The following is a 19,458-nucleotide window of genomic DNA, read 5'->3' as shown; positions in this document are numbered from 1 at the left end:
GACGACGACGCTTACGAGACGACGCGGTTTCCATACTTCTGCCAGTCATCGCGACTCTACTACTGACGACAAGATGATGCCGATGTTGACCATGGGAGGACTGCCGCGGTCAAACTCATGCAAGACGCACGCAAAGGCGCGGCTCAAGGAAACTCTCACGCCTGATCTGCTTGAGAAGCTCCGCCGGTTCTGGTTCAAGCATCTCAAGACCGATGAGGCATACATTCTACCCCAGAGGAGCCAGATGGGACGATGGTTCTACTCCGACGTCGATTTTGATGAGGCTTGCGTGTAATGTTACCCACCAGATTGCATGCTACGTGACGTTGCTAATGTGCACCTACAGAAAGAAGTTCCGCCCTGTCTTGGAGGCCATGAAATCAGCCAAGATCACCACCAGAGATATTCTCACAATTCTGAGGCCATTCACCCCTTTGCAGTGGCTCGGCCTAGTCCTCCTCCTAGACCAAGTCCCGCGAAACATCTACCGGGGCCCAGAGTCGTCGACGGTCTTCAAGTTCTTCGATCCCGTCGCGCGCGAAATCGCACAGCACGCCATCAATGCCGGCGCCGCGACTCACAACAGGATCAAGTACCGTGTGGCCTACCGCATGTGGTTCTATCTGCCTTTCATGCACTCCGAGGACCTGGCGCTGCACGACTTTGCTGTGGCGCAGTATCAGCAGATGAAGGACGATTTTGAGGAGCTGATGGCTGATGACGGGGAGGCCGGGAGCGACGATCAGCGTAAGTGCTGGGGCGTGTTGGCGGTGCAGAAGGAGGCGGCTAGGGATCTACTGGAGACGAATTGTGACTTTGAAACGAAGCATCGCGACATTATTGTGCAGTTTGGACGGTACCCGCATAGGAACATGGCTATGCGTAGGGAGTCAACTGTGCAGGAGAAGAAATATCTTGAGACAGGCGGCGAGACTTTCAGCACTGCAAGGTAATCCTGTCCGGTGATCGTTTTCTTGTATAGTACTACTAGTAATTAGCCATGATTCCTTAACGATGGCATTGGCATTGGGTAGCTGTTGGTATCCCTATCACAGGGAAGTTGGTTCGAACCGTAGGGTCCTGGGGGTGACGAAGTATCAATATCTCTGTATTGATTGATTCTGCGTAAGGAGTAGAAGGGAGATTCCAACCGGAGGTTGGGTGGGTAGTCGCGGTCTAAGTGTACCCCCTCGAGATGGCCCATGCTCCGCCCCTACTCGCGGCCGAATTGGACTTCCAATCCGACACTAAGTTTCTCAACATCACCTATCCACGTGCTTACGTGAAGCCGTATATGCTACATCCTTTACCCAAAGCGAGTACCTAGATGATAGGGTAAAACTTTTTGACATGATAACGTCATAGTGAGCATCCAATGTCAACGAACAAAGTTGGAATAGGAAGAAAAAAATGAGTTTGATTGCCTGCAGCTAGTCGAAACTATTCGATTCGTCTGAACCAGTAATCATGAACACCATTGAGATACGGGGAAACAGATCCCTGATCCTGCACCGCTGTCGATAGCAGTCAACATGAGGCATGTTTCGCCAAGGCTTTGGATAGTCGGATGACGAAAAGAGAATGATTACACACTACCTCAACGAATCTCGCCAAAATCACAAGGCGTTCGGTTCAATATTCGCTGGCATATGCTGCGTAGGGAGAGAAATTGTCACTTGCCGGACCCCTGAACCAAGAAGGGACTACTTCATGTTTCCAAAACAGCCACACTTTGTACTCGACCATATGCCTAGGAGAACTCAAAAACGAATAGTAACGAAGCTAAAACGCGAGACCCCTCAATATCAAACCCGAGCCACGTTTAGGGTTTCCGAGTTGGACACTATCCCATCGAGTGCCAATTGGCAACAGGTACATGCCCTTGAGGGGAACTGACCACTCAGGAGACAGCCAAGACTTCTTCTAGCCAACCAAAAAGCCTAGATTATGGATACTTCTGTTGTCTATATACTCTGACTATGAAAGAGGTACCAGCAATCATCCGAGTTACAAAGCGCTACTCCACACTGCAGGCACCCTGACCTCGTCTTTTTTCTGTGGGATCGTGAGTGTTGTTGAACAGGGCCTCGTACTGCGGCTTCATTGGTCCACTGTACCCACGATTCAACCAGCCTCAAAGGCACATACTGCTGAAAAAGCTCTAAAGGGGTAGTAGATAGACCCCGTACTGTTGCGGCGCGGTAGGGCACGTCGAGGGGGTTGAATTGGCCCGGTGTGCCCCTTTCTAGCGGAGGCGATTCGTGTGGGCGTACAGTTGCGTTATCACACCTCTCGGGCCTACATTGAGCTGTACAGGCGCTATCAAGGTCTTCGGGAAGTACTGCGACGGTGATATGTGAAAGCGCTGACGAATCAGACGCATCAGAGTCGCTTGAGGACATCGCGACAGTTGCCCATCTGTAGAAATGTTAGTTGTGGTGGTGAACGCAGCTGGGAAAATATAGGGGTTGATGACGTACCGTCATGTATTCCCGCGGTGAGGGGGCAAAACTGGGTCAAAACTGGGCATAATGTACCTGTTGCCAATTGGCACTCGATGGGATAGGCAAGATCAGTGAAGTACTACTCGTGTCCGACGCTGACTAGAGCTTCGTCGAGCATGAGCAACGAAGTTGGAACCTAAATTTTCGAGGTTATGTAGCGAAATAGGGGAGAGTGGGAACATATCCGTATTTAGACTTAAAGAGCACTTTCTGCAGGATATCCGCACAAGTGTAGTATAACCGGCTCCGCAGCTACGGCTACGGCCATCGAACGACGGGAAACGCCGCAAGGTAAAGATTGCGTCAACTTGACAAGCCTAGTTTCCTAGGCCATTCCTCGCCCGCAATCCTAGGTCCCTGTGACCCCTTTCCTTTCAGGCGACCGAGGCACGGCACGAATACAGATTCCCATTAAGAGGGTATTGCGGGGCAAAGCGAGGAGGCTTGCCAGCGTATATTTATGAACGCAATGCCGTGCCGTGCCCTTTATATTTCCTTCCCTGCATACGGCAAAGAGTCTCGACCGGAGCAATGTCAGCGCCAATAGGTACTATGGGCAGAGGATTGAGGCCGGACAAAACAGTCCCCAGCTGTCCGGGTGCACGCGAAACCGAGGGCGACACCGCGAGGGCCAAGAAAAGTACAGTAAAATCAATAGAGCAAAGAAAAAACCGAAAACGCTCGTGAAGTTGCCGGTGCGCTGCTTCTCACTGACACATATTGAATGGTTCGGTCAAGAAATGGCCCAGCCGTGGTACGCCTTAATGAAATCGCGATACTGGCCCGGCCCCATGACGGCAGATTTGGGAACACTCTGTTACCTTGGGATTAGCGATGGACAAGTAGACGAACTACCAGGGATTATTCGTAAGCTGGCGGCACGCGATTTCTAGAGGACTTGCGATGTATGTGAACTCAGGCGGTCAACTTTTGCTTCTACACTTCCTCAGCACATGTCGAACCTCCGCCCCTGATGACTTAATATGTTGGCTGAGCAGCAAGCTCTTCTCTTCACGGCCTAGTCATTTACCCATAAGGCTTGTATTAGAGCTAATTATTGGTTCGTCCGTTCTGATAGATGGTGGGGTTACTGTCGACATCGTTGAATATCCGGCCCATGTTTTGCCGGCCCTTTCGTTATGTAGCCTTGAATGTACTGATCGACAAAGCCACCACGAATACTACATTGAGTAGGTAATACCGACCATTACACTGTTGCCTGCATGTAGAAAGCAGTCACATCATGTCTTAGGTGTTGACCTTGTACACATGCTGACCCCACTCACCAGGGGGAGGGTCCAAAAATACCTGGGCAACGTATTGGCGTCATTGGTGGGTTCGGACTGCTGGCTGACGTGAGGCAGACCAGAGCCAGCTGCAAGTTCACAACCTCCAATCACACAGTTTCACACGAGTCCAGGGCCGAAAGAATGCCTCGAGCATAGCCACTGGAGCTTCGGTATGATCGTTCTAGGTATTGATAGGTTGCCTGCTCAATCCTTCTGGTGTAGGACAAATCCCAAGGCCCTACTTATGGACTAGGTTATTGATTCCATCAATACCATCTTCGAAGCTGTGTTTCGAATCAAGCCCGTATATCACGGACGTTCGCCAATACACGTACTGACATCACACGCCAGGGACTTCTGGCTAGACCAAGGTCTTCATGTTCACTTGAAATGTCCAGCCGACAGAGCAGCGACTTGCAAGACTCTCGGAGTCTCCTAATGCAGACGCACCGCGTCGATCGGGAAAATGATACTCCAAGTGTCTTGTAATCGCTCACAACTGGTTTGTACTCTCCCTCATTGTCCTGGTTCTGATTGCTGACGGGAGAAGGGGGCGAGTTTTTGGTCTCGGAAGGATCTGGTCCAGCTTTGCCGGGGCGTTCGAAATTGCGCCCTGAAAGCATCAGCATTCAAAAGAACAACATGACGGCATCTACAATTCTTGTTGATTGCGCCGCTGTTATACTACCGATAGCGATGATCGTGTTCGTAATACTCGTCTGGCGCCTCGATGGCACCGAAGTTGGCGAAAGGTTCGACGTATGGCAGAATGTGTCACGAATCGGCATATAGAGTAGCTCATGGAAATCGGTATCTCAACTACGGTCTAATCAACTATGGAAAAGGGGAAAAGGGAAGCCCTCGAGGGAGCCCCTTTTGTATGCCCATACCCCTGTCTACCCCTTATCTCCACCCCTGAGATATCCACTGCTATACCTCTTTCGTGACAGAATGCAACCAAGGTGGTAAGTTACATCCCCGTCCCCGGGCCTCTGGAGCGTTACCTCTGTTCGGTTATGTAGCAGGGCCCTCCGCTGACCTTCGTCTGTACTGTAGCTCTCGACACTGTTTCCAATCCTTTTCGCTTCTGTCGTGGGTCGCTTGATGCTTGAATCCGCGCGATGGAAGCTAGAACAAGGAGGGAGCCTGGGTTCTCTGGAACAGCTCATGGAAAGCAGAACTGTCGGATCTACGCTCTGGACCATTATTCAGTTCCGGATAGTGAACCTACTTGCGGCTGGATTAGTCTTTGTTTGGACCTTTTCTCCTCTTGGGGCTCAGGCAATCCTGCGCATGTTGAATTCGCTCAATCGCAGCGACAACTACCCTGCGAAGATGGTGTTCTTTGACAACCTATCTAGGTCTTGGTTTGCTTCAATGGTATCAGTCGGTGGCATCAGTGGCGGCGCGAACCGGGGTACGCTCGAGAATATTGCAAATCTTTACACCATCCTTATCTTGGAGCCATAGACTAATAAGTTCGACGTAGTGGATGTGTGGGGAAATTTGAGGATCCCTATTATGGACTCTACTCATCTTTGGTCGGGATCCCCGTCAGCTACGCCAACACCGGAGATGCAACATTCTCACTTGAGTCCAGTTATCTTAATCTTGAGTGTCCAAAAGCCGACCGCTTTTCCTCTACGGAACTCAATCGGCCACACGCATGGTCCAACGTAACGGATGAATACATCGGCCGCACAACGGCCATAAATGGAGACGGCAAAAATAAATACCCAAATGGCACGTGGCACGGGTATGACCACCGCAGGAACACGAGCAACTCTCCCCAATGGGGAATCGCGATTGATAGGTTCGTCGACCGTTTCTGGTTTGACGACGAGTCGCTGCGACCAGAGAGCTATGTCGACCCATATAAGGACTGCCCCATCGTGTTCACCAACGAAACAAATCTAGACGTCGACCCGACCAGGCTCCTTCTTCGATTGTCTCTCAGAGCCAGCGCGACCCAATACTGGTTAACGGACGAAATATAAATCACATGTCACATGAGTCAAAAGTACGTCGAGTCTCGCATCAGCTGCTCGGATGATAACGGCAAGCAGAGCTGCAAGGTGGTGGAACAGCGCCCATCTCAGAGGCAGCATTCTCCGGAAGGCATATCGCACCTATCTTTTCCACGAGCCTTCAACTATATCTCCAGAGACCTACCCGCTGCGACAGGCAGGACTCTGGCCGAGGGAACCGACCCCTCCATATACTATCTCGCAGATCCGGTCCTTGCGGGTATCACGAGTAGTCCGGATGTCACGATGAGAGAGATCGACCCCAGCACAGTCGGTATACGCCTTAGCCAGCTTCTCAACACATGTGTAGCCATAGGCCAGCGTCCATACGCTATCGGGGGCGATACTTTCCAGCCTATTGTCCCATCCTTGGGAGAGACTACCACTGTGGTGGAGGTATTTGATATTTCGAAGGGATGGGCAGTAGTCGGTTTAGTTTCTGCTCTAGTTCTTCTAGCCGGAGGCGCAGTGAGTGTTGTCTTTACGCATTTGGCTTACGGCCCCGAATTTCTGGGTTACGTGTCGTCAATTGTCCGAAACTCAAAGTATATCGATTTGCCTCCAGACACAATCTGGTTGGATAGTTCGGATGTGAGCGGGAAAGAAAAGAAATTGCGTATAAGGTATGGGGTCACGGGCGAGGTAACGACAGGGGAACCAGCAATCGCAATAGGATACCAGAATGAGACGAAAACTCTTCAGGAATGCGTCGCCAATAAATAGTTCAGGTACACACCTATGGCATGTTGCTCCTATCCCATAAAACCAATGCTACTGTCGGATTGGAAGTCCAATTCGGCCGCGAGTAGGGGCGGAGCATGGGCCATCTCGAGGGGGTACACTTAGACCGCGACTACCCACCCAACCTCCGGTTGGAATCTCCCTTCTACTCCTTACGCAGAATCAATCAATACAGAGATATTGATACTTCGTCACCCCCAGGACCCTACGGTTCGAACCAACTTCCCTGTGAAAGGAATACCAACGCTTAGCATGATTCTGACCGAAAAGCGAGTTCATGGTGAGTAGTAATCTTCAGTTTTCCGTTCCTTTTCTGCTAGGACTAGCCATCGTCCGTCACCAACGGTTTCTCACGTATTGGTACTGTCGCTTTGTCTTCTTCTGGGCTGATGTCCAAACTGCCCTCCCTCGTCCGCCTTCTGCTTCTTGTGCTCATCGGAGACGTGCGTCCATCAAAGATATAGTCCTTCCTCGCTGTCTGCCGCAGCGGAGAAAGCGATCCATTCGTCTGCTCGATGGCCGGAAGCACTAGCATCACCCCGTTATTTCCAACATTTGTGCGATTGTTGCTGTCGGCCAACGTGGCAGACGGTATGCTCTCGGGGCCTCGACAGTCGCAAGCACTCATTCGAGTGAACGCCAACAGCTTGTTGAGGACGACGAATTCGACTTTGAGCTTGACGCTGTAAACGAACGGTTTGCACATTGTCTGAATCTCGAATTTGTCGCTGTATTCCAGGACAATCAAACCTGTGTCTAGTATGAAGACAACAGCGAACAGTGAAGCCAAGTGCCGAACCATGCTCGTAACAGCCTTGGGTTTGATTGCGCTCAACGGCTTGAGACTCTTGTAGCCTTCGTATAGAAAGACCGATGCGATTATGTTCTCCTGAATGGTGAAGACGACTAGCTCGACCTTTTCGTAAATCTTGAACGGCATTACGTATTGCTTGCGGCTGGTGTTGGCGAGAAAGAAGATCACCGTCTCCGGGATATGCATCGTGACGGCGTTGAAAATGATCATTGTTAATATCCAGCGGATCTTCCGTTGGCTGTGAACAACTAGGTGCAATCGTGACCAGAGTACAATGGCCTGGCCTGTGACCATTGAGTACCAGGCGATCGGTATAATGATACTCGATGCGAATATTGCTTTCTGGTAGTAGCCGAAGTATCGCAGAATGAAGGCGATCACGTTGATGTTTATGCCGGTATTAGACACGACCATGCTCCAGAAATATCTCCCTCGTCGGCGCTTGAACGTCGTGAAAATGTAGAAGAAGGTTTCGATCGTATTGTAGTACGCGGTCGCGGCGAACGCTATCATAACCATCGCCTGAACCTGCGAAACCGAGATGGTTCCCGTCTCTCCGGCCATCTCTCATTCGAGAAGTGGAATTCGGTAAATCGACGACGCTAGTAATAGTTCGTACCTTGGGGAAGGCATTATGCGGGAGGAACACAACCGAGTGGCGGCGGCGGCGTCAGCGAGACGGGATGGAAGATGCGATGGCGCACGCAACCTTACTAAGAAGAGTGTAAAGGATGCCCGCTAGTACTTAAGACGAGCGCCATCATCTGCAAGCTGCAGACTGCAGTCGGATATGCAGGTTCATGACCCCAAATGCTGCCACAATAAGGTTTGAGAACCACCTCATGAAGAAAGCTTATATGCTGTGCGAGTGCTACCGATCCGCTTCGACAGTGAAACCAAAAGGATCGCAGGGCCAGTCAGGGTCTTGTTACTGACTCGTCTGATGCTCCGGCGCCATGGGATAATCGAGGAGGGCGGCGGCGGCAAGTTGCGTAACCTACGTTCACTACTTGGCCCGCCGGTAAAATTGGATTATACCGCGAGGTTGCATAAACTCAATATGTTTTTCAGGAAGGTCGAACCAGCTTGGTTCAGTCATTGGCTCCCAGAGACATGGCAAGCTTAATAGAGTGCTTCTTTGGTTCAGGGTTGCCGGGGAAGCGTGGACAAGTGATTGGTTCTTGAGGGTCGACACGGACGAAGACTGCATGCGGTTCGAAGCTGGTCTTTGTAGAGTGCAGATGGCAAACTAGTTTTCCGGGGGACCGGAAACAACACCCTTGAGATCTGGCTGTTTGAGAGGCAGTTCATCTTCTGCCCACTGACTATAGAAGAGGACTACTCCGGCCAAGTCTGACGTCTGCGTCTGCAGATCTTTGCATCAATTTGCTTAGCTTGAGACAGCTGACCATTTCAGCGACTATTCTACGATTAAGTGTAGGAGTGAGTAGAGGAGAGCTAACCTTCGACTATTGCCTAACATAATTCAAGGACGAGTGTGCTGTGAATACTTAGGATACATAAGACGGCAATTTGAACCCACTCCAGATCTGTTGATACGTTTCTTTTTAATGATAGCCTCATAATTAAGTTTGGACTTTGGAGTAGATTGTGACAAACACTTGATAATGGTTTAAGCAAGATATCAACTCATTCACCCACATGCCCTCCTCTGTTTCGGTTATATTATCAGAGTACCGATTCAACAGTCATGTCTTCCATCTATGAGCCTTGGCTAGAGACTCTTTGAAGCAAGACCTGGGCCTGTATGTCAACTTACTTCCGGACATTTGATAGAGTGATCAAGGGCCCCTAGGAGCATCTAAAGCGCACTTGACTTTACGCTACGAAAAGAAACGCCAAAATGCTCTCCTTCCTAAACTCCCACTTGAGTAAGTGTTAGTGTTTCCACTTCCACTGCATTTATGGCTTTCTCTCAGCACCTGACCAGGCCCGTGCCGCAACTTTCTGTCAAGCACACAGTCTGATAGAGTTATCTCCACGTTGATCGTCGAAAGCTAAGGCTCGGTTTCGGGCAAGGTTTTCTGCCCATTGATGATTCACATGCGGGCAGAGATCTTTAGTTTCCTTTCACACTGAGGCATCATGAATCAGTAGTTATTGACGAGAGAGCAGAATTGAGTCACGAGAATGGTTATGTACACCCAGCGGAGTCAGTCATTCAAAATACGTCATGAAAGGGAGGGAACTACTTGACAGTCGGTTGAGAGGTCGAGGACTGGCAACTTTGTACGCTACTGCCGTATTCGCGAAACCTATTACTGCTCTATTGAAAAGGTTTGACTTCATGTCTACGATAAGTTATGGAGCTTTGCCACCCCATTCACTACGATGACGAGACTTGTCTGGTGACACCACAGATTTCCCGAATAGTAAGATGTGAAAGAGATTTGCTTCACGTGCTCCAGGCATTTAAGTTGCAAATCTGCCACTTTTTCTTTGAAGTTACCTCTGGTTCTTCAGCACCAAGCTGCGAGCCTTTTGCAAGAGCTTATTGTAAATTGATATTGAAGTCTTCAAGAACAACCAATGACTTGAACACATAGTCACAAGAGGACAGTCATACCAGCCAGGAAACTCAATCCGGAGGGAGAGGTATCATACTGAAATCTTCTCCTTGAATTTCCGAGATCCTCTTGAACCTAGAAGCTTTCTAGGCAGATGGAAACTATGAAACTCTCAAACCATGTGACAAGTCAAATTCGCAACTTCATCGTAGCATTTGTGGAAACAGCCTCTAAGTGGAGTCCGTAAGCTTAAGTCTCAAATTTTGAAGGCTCTCCTACTCACATGAACTGGTCTGGTACACACTCAAATGGAGACATCTTGTATTGCTAATCCATAGTACAGATTGTATCCCTAAGCTGTCTTTTCTCTGGCAATCGACTTTATTAGACTCTTCACCTCATCATCTGACATTTCTTGGACTCCAAGTATAGGATTGTCGTCTCTGGGCCAAGGGCAGGAAAAGTCCGGCCTGGAGTTCGCATAGCGTATCATGTCGCCGAAAACGTTCATACTGTAGTTTCCCGCCTGGAACTCTTTCAAAGCTCCGGCGAATACTTGGTCCATATTCGACCTTGATTCAGTCCAGCCGTCAGACCCCAACGCCTCCTTACACAGGTCCACCATCTGCTTTTGGCTCTTGTTGACAGAATGCACGTAAACAGGTTTGTTTTCCGTCTCCACGTGGTGAAGGAGGGCCCCCGACACGGCCTTGCCAGTTGATTCGAGGGTGGTCCAGACGTGGACATTACCCCCCTCGTTGATATAGTCGACTTTCTTGTTGTAGATGTCGATGTTCATGAAGCCGGTCCGTAAGTTCCAATCCAAAAACGCACCGTTGCATATGACACTCCAGGTCATTCCAGTTTCTTCGCACTTCTTCAGCAAGTGTTTGTCATTCATGTCTTTCTTGAAGAAAACGGGCACCGAATGAACGTTGCGGTTGTTGAAGTCCAAGCTGAAGTCTGATGGAATGTAACGATAGACCCCAGCCGCGGCAGCAGCATCTATCAATCTTGTTGGAGTATCGTCATGGACAAGAGTACAGTCCACAAAAGCTTGGTGGCCCTGCAACGCATCCTTGATAGCATCAGGAGAAGCAAAGTCGACCACCTTGACGTTGACACCGTCAGGAAAAGAGCCCTGTTTGCGGACCAAGACAGTGACATCAAACCCGTCTGTAAGTAATGCTTTCAGAGTTGCTTTTCCAACATTTCCAGTTGCCTTTCATCGTCAGTTACACATCATTTGGTTAGACGATGTTTGGGACACGAGCTTACTCCTGCAACGGCGACTTTCTGAATTTTAGGTGCCATTGTGATTGTGAAAACTGCTTCTGCTACGACAGTAAGACTGATAAGAGCAACTCAGTCTGGAAGATCTTGTCGATGCTGGGTTTGGCGCAGACAATATCAACTGCGTCTCTGGTGAAGTATTTAAGCCGGTTAAAGGATACGCGGGTTCCCGGGCCAGAGCCCGCGCCCATCGAAGAACAGTCACCCGAAAGAGCCGTTAACCGCGTCAGCATTCATGCATTCAAGACATTAAATGTGAGAAGTCGTTGTATCTGAGTCTCGCGGAAACCGCTCGCCTGTTGTGTGTAGGATTGATCATTGGGCCGGACCCCCGGTTTGACAGAAGCATCTTCCCGCCCCGAGTCCGAGCACAAGGTGCACAACCTCGTCGTCTGTCAAGCAGCGTCACTCGTCGAACGCATCTACGTCTGTTGGGGCACGTCAACCTCGCAATTCGGTGCATATTTCTATCCGCATCTGTCTCAGACCGTCTGATATGTATCGGGCTCGTCGGCCACTCAAAGTTTATGTCACGACACAGGTGCTGTGGGAAGGACACCCGCCCCCCTTGTGCGGGAATACATGCACGGTGGATCAATCCTAGTGCGTGGGACCAGCTTGAGCGCCGTCTTGGCATCTGAAATGGCGTCGACGACTTCGTAAATGCTTTCCTTGAGGTCTTTAGCATGGTTGCCAATACTCAGGCACTACTTGAACTTCAGAGGTTAGACGAACTATTGGCAAGTCACAATCGCAACACGAAAACATCACAAGTTCAAGCTATGGCTTCAGAAAAGTCAATTGCAAGCTACTGGACTATCGCTACCGGCCAATGATCCGTCTAGATTCCAATCTAAATGCGTCGTGAATACCTCATCTAGTGGGTGTTGGTAACAGAGAAGCCCTTAATGGGGTAGTGGAAGTTGACGTGGTGAGACTCCACCTTGCCGCTGGCAGGAATGTAGACAGACTTGTCGGCAGCTCTGCTCTTCTCCAGGCTCTCCCATCCCAGAGCCGCGACGAAGACCTTGCCACCACCGTCCACCTCTTCGGTCGAGAAACCGCTGGCAAAGTCATTGAAGCCATCCATGCCGCGGACCTTCTCGAACTGAGCTCGCATGTCATCCTCAGACATGGTGGAGCCGCTGATTGTGATAGTCTCGGCAATGGGAGAGTCGATGGCGGCTCTGGGTGCGTACGGGACAAACTTGATGAAGTATGACTTGACGGGGCCGGTCATGACTGTCTTCAATTGCTCCATCGCCTTTGCGCATTCAGAAGACGCAAAGAAGCTGTCGCGGGACTCCTTTGACTTCCAGCCTGGGATAAATTAGACATGTTCGGGTTGCATGGGATAAGTGACTTTGAACGTACCGGAAATGAGATCAAGAACCTGCTCGTTCTCGGACCAAGGTCCCCATCTTGTGCGAAGGTAACCGTCTTGAGTCTTTAGAGCAAGAAGGTAGGTCTTAAGAGGTTCCTTCCAGTCCTCCTTGGTTCCCTTGACGGGGATAATCATGCGCTCAGTAACGCCTCCGGCAGGTGGTGCAGACATAGTGATAGTGTTTAATTGAGGTGGGTTGAGAGTAATTTTGGAGTGGTTGGTTGATGATTGTAAGTAGTTCTTGGTTGCTTGTGTGGATGTGATTGTGGTTGATGAATGATGACGATGATGAAAAGCTGCTGTAGAAGGTGATTCAAGGTTGATTATATACTGCCAAACGTGGGCCCGTGTTCTACGGAGCCGTTGTCCATTACCCGGTATTCTGTAGATGCATGACATTGAAGGCATGAGTCCGACAATGATCTCACGGCACGACACTGCGGCCCGGTGGCTTTCGGTGGAGTGCCACATCCTATGTCCGTTTTGGGGGACTCCCGCGGCTGCCACCACGTCAGGCCATCCACGCCTAGACCCTCAATGTCCAAGGTTATGCTAACCGGAGAAAGTTGCGGCTGTATTGCTGTGGGGTTGCCATATACGGCGATCTTCTGGAAGGAAACACTGCACTGGGTCCCGGAGCCGCGTCGTTGGCGCCATTGCGAACTCAGGGCCTCAGCTCTTCCCCGATGTTTCTAGTTGCGAGATAGCCCTGTCAAATAGAATAGTGGAGTACGACTGCCGAATAAGAGGTTTCAAGCATTCCTTCAAAACTTCAGACGAACTTGACAAGGGTAGTCACTTGCCTTATGGGGGGCGGGAGCGGAAGCTCTGCATCTATTGTGAGACTACTGCAAGCAGAACACAGACAGCGGAGCATGTAGGCTATGACGTTGACGTTGGACTGACAGAAAGAAACATAGAATAGTAGGCGGTAGACTTCGCAAAGAGAAGCTTGCCGTTTTAGGGTATCCGATGCTTTCGAAACCACGCGGCGGACAAAGCGGCGATGAGGTGGGGATCGACGAAGGACCTCCGCAAAGTCTAAGTTTCATAAACATACAAGGAGGAGACGGGAAACATTTCAGTACCCTGCTTGACTTGACATAGCCCACAGCCTTCGGCACGGCCATCCCGTCGCATTCTCGTTGATCGCTTTCGCACCTCGCTCCAGGCTTCGTTTCCTCTCTACGTCGCTCCGTCAGGTTTGCATGGCCGCCGGCCTTTAGCCTCCCGGAGCCTGGAAGTGCCATACACCTGAAACATGGGGCACCGGCGGGCAACGTTGTATCCCGTAGCATCTCCTTGATCACCGCGGCATTGATACCGTTGCCCCGGTGGCCCTAGTCCGTTGATCATCCCGGCGGTCATCGGGGAAACACCAGTGCTCGGTCCTCCGCAATTGCGGACGGCATCAACTCGGCGGGTCTTCACGGACTAATGCCATGTCCGATGCGATGCGAGAAATAAGAGCATTCCAGCCACGTTAACAATGTGTCCCTAAATATGAGTCGTAGTTGATTACAATGCTGCAGTTGCAGTACCCAAGTTGCCAGGCAGAGACGAAGGATGTACATGTCGCTGTAAATGTCAGATCCAGATTTACACTGAACTGATCATTGATGGTTGTGGAAGGATTTCAATTCCAGACAGTGCCAGCTGAGCAATGGCAGCTCACGAATCCTGAGGTCCGTTTTCTGGACCGTTTTGTTTGACTCGAATACATCTTTTTCGGGACTGCATTATCGAATAGGTCGTGCTTTAAGTTACCTAAGGTGTACAGTATTATCAAGCGACGATTCTGCACATTGCTCACTATTAGGCATAGCAGGAGTGCTTAAGGAGTGAACGAGGAGAAATCTGGGATAACTGATCATCAAAGATTGAATAATTTACACATACATAATCTACGTCATATCCAGATAGCGTCAAGTCAAGCGTATATCCTGTCATGTACAAACTCCGAGGGGAATATCCGGAGGGTTCTAGGCTCCTCTCGCCAACATCACCCTGTTACATTGCGCCTCGTTATCAACACGCTTCGTCACCAATATAGATAGCTAACCAGCAGCTTCATCATCCGGTCCGATTTTAGTCCCCCTGTACCTTCGGAGAGAAGTAAGAAGACATGTATGGCCCAGTCTCATTGTAGTTGTACGAGACGTAAGAGAGCCCGCCAGGCTTAGAGTAGTCCCTACCAGGTCTTGAAATTGTTAGCGCTTGTAAGAAGTTTAGTGATATTCTTGGTTCAACTGACAGCTTTGAAGTTTCCGTCGCCCCTCGGTAGAACTTGTCTGCAGACTCGTCCCATCCCAAATTTCTGAGAGCTTGCGCAAAGTTCTTCATGGTCTGCGCATCGCTACTCGCAGTCTGGCCCCATGGCAAATGTGCTTTGATATCGATACGTTCCGCTCCCGGCTTCAACTCAAATGCAAAGCAGATGCCCTTGTGCAGGTTCTGCATATCGCAAGCGTCTTTTCGTTGTTCCGCCGTCATGCCCTGTGGCTCGTCGAGGAGCAGATGCCACACCTTTTCCACGGTCTCTACGCCTTTCAAGGTGGCCTCGTCGGTCTGGGCCCCACCGAGGGTGAAGACGTCTGCCAGAACTGACTTTGCGTTTGAAGTTGTCCGAGCATAGACCTTGACGCGCGCCTTGTTGGGGTCGATGCAGTCGACAGCCATCATCTCAACTATGCACGGCTCTTTGCACGTCGCCAAATATTTTTGCAACTTTGCAGCCGATGCTGCGAGCCTGTCTCCGCAAGGCTGTAACCTGGGGATCATGTCGAAAACGAGATCTGACGTCGTCGCTCCTGTCGCAAAGTGCTTGAGGACGGGAAAGTGGTAGGATTTGAGAATGCGCTTCGAACGCTTCATATCGTAGGCAAGGAAAAGCTGCGGTATGCGTTTGACGAAAGAAGGCATCGCTTGACGAGCAGCTGCGGCTTCTTTGGGTGTGAGAAACCATGCATCAACGAGTTGCTCATACCATCGCATATCGACGTCGGAAGAGACTTGAGAGAGAATTGGGATCATGGACCTGCCAATTTCTCCAGCGAAGGGGTCATCGGTAGAACCGGCAGTGTCTCCCAAGGGCTCGAATGTGTAACGAATTACGCCGTCATCTCCCTTGGTGAAGTTCCAAGATGGTTCGAAAGTAGATCCATCGTAAGTCAAAAGCGGTCTTGCTTTTGCTTTTGGTGTCGGAATCCCGAACGAAGGCACAACAACATCGCGAAAGACGCGTAAGTGGTCTGCCCTTTCTTCCGGTGTATATGACTCGGCGCTGTTGAGCAGAGTGTTGAGAAGTGGTGCACATTTATCCCACCACCACCGATGCTTTGGGTTGAGTGGAGGGTCAATGGGAATAGTACCATCGTTGACACCCGAGGTGAAGGCGTTGAACTTTTGAGGAGATTTTAGTGGCGCTTCGAGACCATCCTTTACGGGATTGTAGATAGCTGCTGGCGCCATGCTGAAGTCAATGGAAGTATGTGCAGCGTAAGATTCAAGAGGAATGAGATGGAAATGTTATTAAGCATGCTCAAATAGCGCTGACATGCAGGAAGTAGGGCAGCCTTTAATCTTTATAGCTTCACCATACTCTGGGCATCTTAATTAAACACCGTTCGCCTGAAGTGGTAACTTCCTAATCAGACCTACGTTACACTCCGTCAACCGAGATACTCGTGGAACTAAAAATTAGACCGAGGGCCGAAGTCTTCCAGTTGGTCAACTTTCTCCGTCCTCCTCCTCATAGGGTCGCCGTTCACGTTCAAGGCGAAGAACAACATTGAGTTTAATCCGGTATCAAGTCACGACAACGTCACTGCAATGCCGTTGTTTGGTGGACCGTCGTCTTGCGGGCAGTGCATGGATATGCTGACTACTTACGGGCACTTACTCATAACCAGTAAACTTTCATCTTGAAGTTGAACAAGGAGGCTGTGGCCTGCCTGCTGTCAAGCTTAGATAGCCGTGAGCCGCGTGCTTAGTTAAAACGCGGAGACACTTCGAAACAAACAAGGACAACCTAGCCGTATAGACCTACAAAGATCAGGCGAAACCATAAGCCATGGCAGCGTATGATTCACTTCGTCAGCGAAACACTCGTTTTCGTGGGTATTCGTATAAGGCAAGTAGTGATGGCTTCTTGTCGGCGCCCGTCACTTCTTTACTCAGTATCATCTTGAGAGGCTTGGCCAAAGGCTGAAATCCGAGTTCGGCAAGTTAAACATAACTCTAAACATCCCACTTGATCAGACGATATGGCAGCTGCAGAGATGGCCAAGATTACGAAGTCGCCGCACCTTCCGTAACTATCGGCAGTCCGCAGTTGCACTTCCAATGAGACATGGAGTCTTGACTCTTTCTGCCCTTCATTAGTCAGGTGAGGATAGTAATACGGACGTTCCCATCGGACTCTTGAAAGTTTGATTCAATGCCACGCAGCCACTTTGGGGAATTCCAAGAGAGCCCTTCTCTTCAGGAACGGGCATTCTCATGTAGAAGATGTTTGATATCGAGTAGTCCAAGTGCTACTCCGCGCTTACAGCCCCGCGCGGACTGGATCCGCGGTCATCTGTGGAGGCCGAACTTCCGAAGGTCTGTCATGATATGGATGTTGGCAACAGCTCATCCTGAGCTCTAGAGCTAGGTTGAAGCTCACGGACGTCATAGACTGGAAGCTCTCATCAATAAATGAGCTCTGCCCCCTCTTCAAGGCAATGATTTGCGAATCCAGGCTTGTGATTACGGACAGCAACAGCATTGATTATTTGAGGATCCCGGTTTCATTCCAGACTTCACTACATATTTCATCATCAACTCTTCATCATTGCATTAAGACTACTAGACTATCGACAGAATCATGGCACCAGGCGTCAAGTCAGCGAACGGAGACCACGCATCGAACGGTGCGGCACCAGCTCCTCGGTTTCTACCTCCTGGAGTTTCCACGGAGAAGTTCCAAGAGTTCGCAGCGAGCCTTCAGAAGGCAGTCGGAAAAGATAACCTTCAGATCATTACCAAAGATACTCCTCTGGATGATGGCGACTATCAAACCGTCGACTGCCAGACGCACGACATGCACTCCCTCTACGAGCGTGAGGAGTTTGTCGGCAGCGCGCTCATTCACCCACGGAATGTGACAGATATTCAAGCAGTCATCAAGCTCTGTAACGAATATCTCGTTCCTGTTTGGACTTACAGCAAAGGTCACAACATCGGCTACGGCGGCGCCGCTCCGAGAGTAACCGGAAGTTTGGTGATGAACCTAGGAAAGCACATGAACCGCATCATCGAGGTCAATGCCACGGACTGCTACTGTCTCGTTGAGCCTGGCGTCACCTATCTACAGATGCAGAAGTACCTCGACGACAACGGCCTGCGGGACAAGGTGTGGCTGGACTCACCGGAGCTTGGCTATGGCTCCATGATCGGAAACGCCCTGGACCATGGTGTTGGCTTCACTCCATACGGTGATCACTGGATGATGCACTGTGGTATGGAAGTCGTGCTGGCCAGTGGAGAGGTTGTTCGCACGGGCATGGGTGCCATGCAGAGTCCCGAGGGTCGCAAGCAGGCGGCTCAAGGGGTGCCACCTCAAGATCAGCATCAGAACGAGTGTTGGCAACTTTTCCCTTACGGATTTGGGCCAATCAACGATGGAATCTTTTCCCAGAGTAACAACGCTATCATCACGAAGATGGGCATGTGGGTAAGTTGGAAGCCAGAAGAGGAGGACTACCTACGTTGGCCCTAAGATGAGGCGAAACTGACTGATGGACAGCTCATGCCTGCACCGCCGGGAATTACTCCCTTCATGGTTACATACGAGAAGGATGAAGATCTTGAGGCTGTCGTCGATATCATTCGTCCGCTCCGTGTTGTAAGTTGCTCCCCTGAGACTCTCCACGTAGCGCAGCTCACCAAACTCTGTAGAATATGGTTCTCCAAAATGCCGCTAGTCTTCGTCACATCTCCCTCGATGCATCGCATTACCACCCCCGCACAGCGTACACTGATGATCCCAATACCCCCCTAACGGAAGAACAACTGGATGCTGCGGCTAAGAAGGTCGACCTTGGCCGATGGGTCTACATTGGTGCAGCCTACGGGCCCGAGCCGATCCGCAAAGCCCACCTTGAAATCACTAAGCGTGAGATGACCAAGGTTCCCGGAAGTCGATGGTTCCTGCTCGAGGATCGTAAAGAGGATCATAGCACCCTGCATTGCCGGGCTGACACTATGCGAGGCTTGCCGACATGGGATGAGCTCAGGTGGCTCAACCAGTAAGTGTCCAAACGCCCCGTGCCTACGTCGCAGCATTGACCAGTGTACTCAGATGGATCCCTCACTGCACATTCTTGTCATTCTCGCCAATCTCCAAGGTTGATGGCAAGTCTGCCATGATGCAGTACACGATGGCCAAGAAGCGCTTTGCAGAGGCGAAGCTGGACTACTTTGGTATTCTCAGCATTGGCATGCGCGAAATGCGTAAGTTGTTCATCACCCAGCTTGTCGCTCGGTCACCATGAGGCATTGAGAAGATTTACTCACGCGAGGTTGCACAGACAATATTGTATGCATCGTCTACAACAAGGAGGATCCCGACATGCGTCGCCGTGCGCAGTGGCTCGTCCGCACCATGATCCAGGATTGTGCTGACAACGGCTGGGGCGAGTTCCGTACTCACATCGCTCTGATGGATCAGATCGCGGATACATACGACTTCAACAATCATGCGCTTGGCAAGTTGAACCAAACCATCAAAGACGCGTTAGACCCCAATGGTATTCTGGCTCCCGGGAAGAGCGGAGTTTGGCCTAAGAGCTATGACAAGTCGAAGTATGTGTTGAGCAAGGACTATATCAAGTAGA

General features: G+C 50.4%; 7 protein-coding genes across 7 annotated transcripts; 3 read left to right on the top strand and 4 right to left on the bottom strand.

The window, feature by feature from the left end:
- The first annotated feature begins 268 nt into the window (after positions 1 to 268).
- Positions 269 to 1,059, top strand: BDP81DRAFT_432483 (uncharacterized protein). The gene has a single exon (XM_060590788.1). The coding sequence runs from the start codon at positions 279 to 281 to the stop codon at positions 951 to 953; it is 675 nt and encodes a 224-aa protein (XP_060442871.1). The 5' UTR covers positions 269 to 278; the 3' UTR covers positions 954 to 1,059.
- A 3,555-nt stretch (positions 1,060 to 4,614) lies between these two features.
- On the top strand, positions 4,615 to 5,634 carry BDP81DRAFT_56355 (uncharacterized protein). Its single transcript, XM_060595988.1, has 3 exons — positions 4,615 to 4,758; positions 4,850 to 5,210; positions 5,283 to 5,634. Exons 2-3 carry the CDS (start codon positions 4,898 to 4,900, stop codon positions 5,471 to 5,473), a joined length of 504 nt encoding a protein of 167 aa, XP_060442870.1. The 5' UTR covers positions 4,615 to 4,758; positions 4,850 to 4,897; the 3' UTR covers positions 5,474 to 5,634.
- Positions 5,635 to 6,840: 1,206 nt separating this feature from the next.
- BDP81DRAFT_432475 (uncharacterized protein) lies at positions 6,841 to 7,727 on the bottom strand. The gene has a single exon (XM_060590787.1). It carries the CDS (start codon positions 7,667 to 7,669, stop codon positions 6,884 to 6,886), a length of 786 nt encoding a protein of 261 aa, XP_060442869.1. The 5' UTR covers positions 7,670 to 7,727; the 3' UTR covers positions 6,841 to 6,883.
- Positions 7,728 to 10,255: 2,528 nt separating this feature from the next.
- Positions 10,256 to 11,217, bottom strand: BDP81DRAFT_462736 (uncharacterized protein; the record flags this gene model as incomplete). Its single annotated transcript, XM_060593938.1, has 3 exons — positions 10,256 to 10,540; positions 10,610 to 11,125; positions 11,182 to 11,217. 3 exons carry the CDS (start codon positions 11,215 to 11,217, stop codon positions 10,256 to 10,258), a joined length of 837 nt encoding a protein of 278 aa, XP_060442868.1.
- An 856-nt stretch (positions 11,218 to 12,073) lies between these two features.
- On the bottom strand, positions 12,074 to 12,751 carry BDP81DRAFT_396253 (uncharacterized protein; the record flags this gene model as incomplete). The annotated part of the gene is made up of 2 exons (XM_060588161.1): positions 12,074 to 12,516; positions 12,571 to 12,751. The coding sequence occupies 2 exons, from the start codon at positions 12,749 to 12,751 to the stop codon at positions 12,074 to 12,076; spliced, it is 624 nt and encodes a 207-aa protein (XP_060442867.1).
- Positions 12,752 to 14,668: 1,917 nt separating this feature from the next.
- On the bottom strand, positions 14,669 to 16,051 carry BDP81DRAFT_462734 (aromatic prenyltransferase; the record flags this gene model as incomplete). Its single annotated transcript, XM_060593937.1, has 3 exons — positions 14,669 to 14,780; positions 14,835 to 15,982; positions 16,025 to 16,051. 3 exons carry the CDS (start codon positions 16,049 to 16,051, stop codon positions 14,669 to 14,671), a joined length of 1,287 nt encoding a protein of 428 aa, XP_060442866.1.
- A 1,396-nt stretch (positions 16,052 to 17,447) lies between these two features.
- BDP81DRAFT_324504 (FAD binding domain-containing protein) lies at positions 17,448 to 19,457 on the top strand (the record flags this gene model as incomplete). The annotated part of the gene is made up of 5 exons (XM_060584892.1): positions 17,448 to 18,296; positions 18,369 to 18,467; positions 18,521 to 18,870; positions 18,924 to 19,075; positions 19,153 to 19,457. The coding sequence occupies 5 exons, from the start codon at positions 17,448 to 17,450 to the stop codon at positions 19,455 to 19,457; spliced, it is 1,755 nt and encodes a 584-aa protein (XP_060442865.1).
- Between the last annotated feature and the right edge of the window lies 1 nt (position 19,458).

This window comes from Colletotrichum phormii, assembly GCF_030913505.1.
Source record: "Colletotrichum phormii strain CBS 102054 chromosome Unknown BDP81scaffold_15, whole genome shotgun sequence".
In the NCBI taxonomy this organism is placed as follows: domain Eukaryota; kingdom Fungi; phylum Ascomycota; class Sordariomycetes; order Glomerellales; family Glomerellaceae; genus Colletotrichum; species Colletotrichum phormii.
Note: the sequence above shows the minus strand (reverse complement) of the source record. Positions and strands in the feature narration are given on the sequence as shown.

Bases quoted from the DNA above. Each gene is read 5' to 3' on its own strand.
- BDP81DRAFT_432483 (XM_060590788.1), top strand. From the start codon at position 279: ATGAGGCTTGCGTGTAATGTTACCCACCAGATTGCATGCTACGTGACG.
- BDP81DRAFT_56355 (XM_060595988.1), top strand. From the start codon at position 4,898: ATGCTTGAATCCGCGCGATGGAAGCTAGAACAAGGAGGGAGCCTGGGT. The intron at 5,211-5,282 runs GTACGCTCGAGA...AGTTCGACGTAG, and splicing joins CAGTGGCGGCGCGAACCGGG to TGGATGTGTGGGGAAATTTG.
- BDP81DRAFT_432475 (XM_060590787.1), bottom strand. From the start codon at position 7,669: ATGGTCACAGGCCAGGCCATTGTACTCTGGTCACGATTGCACCTAGTT.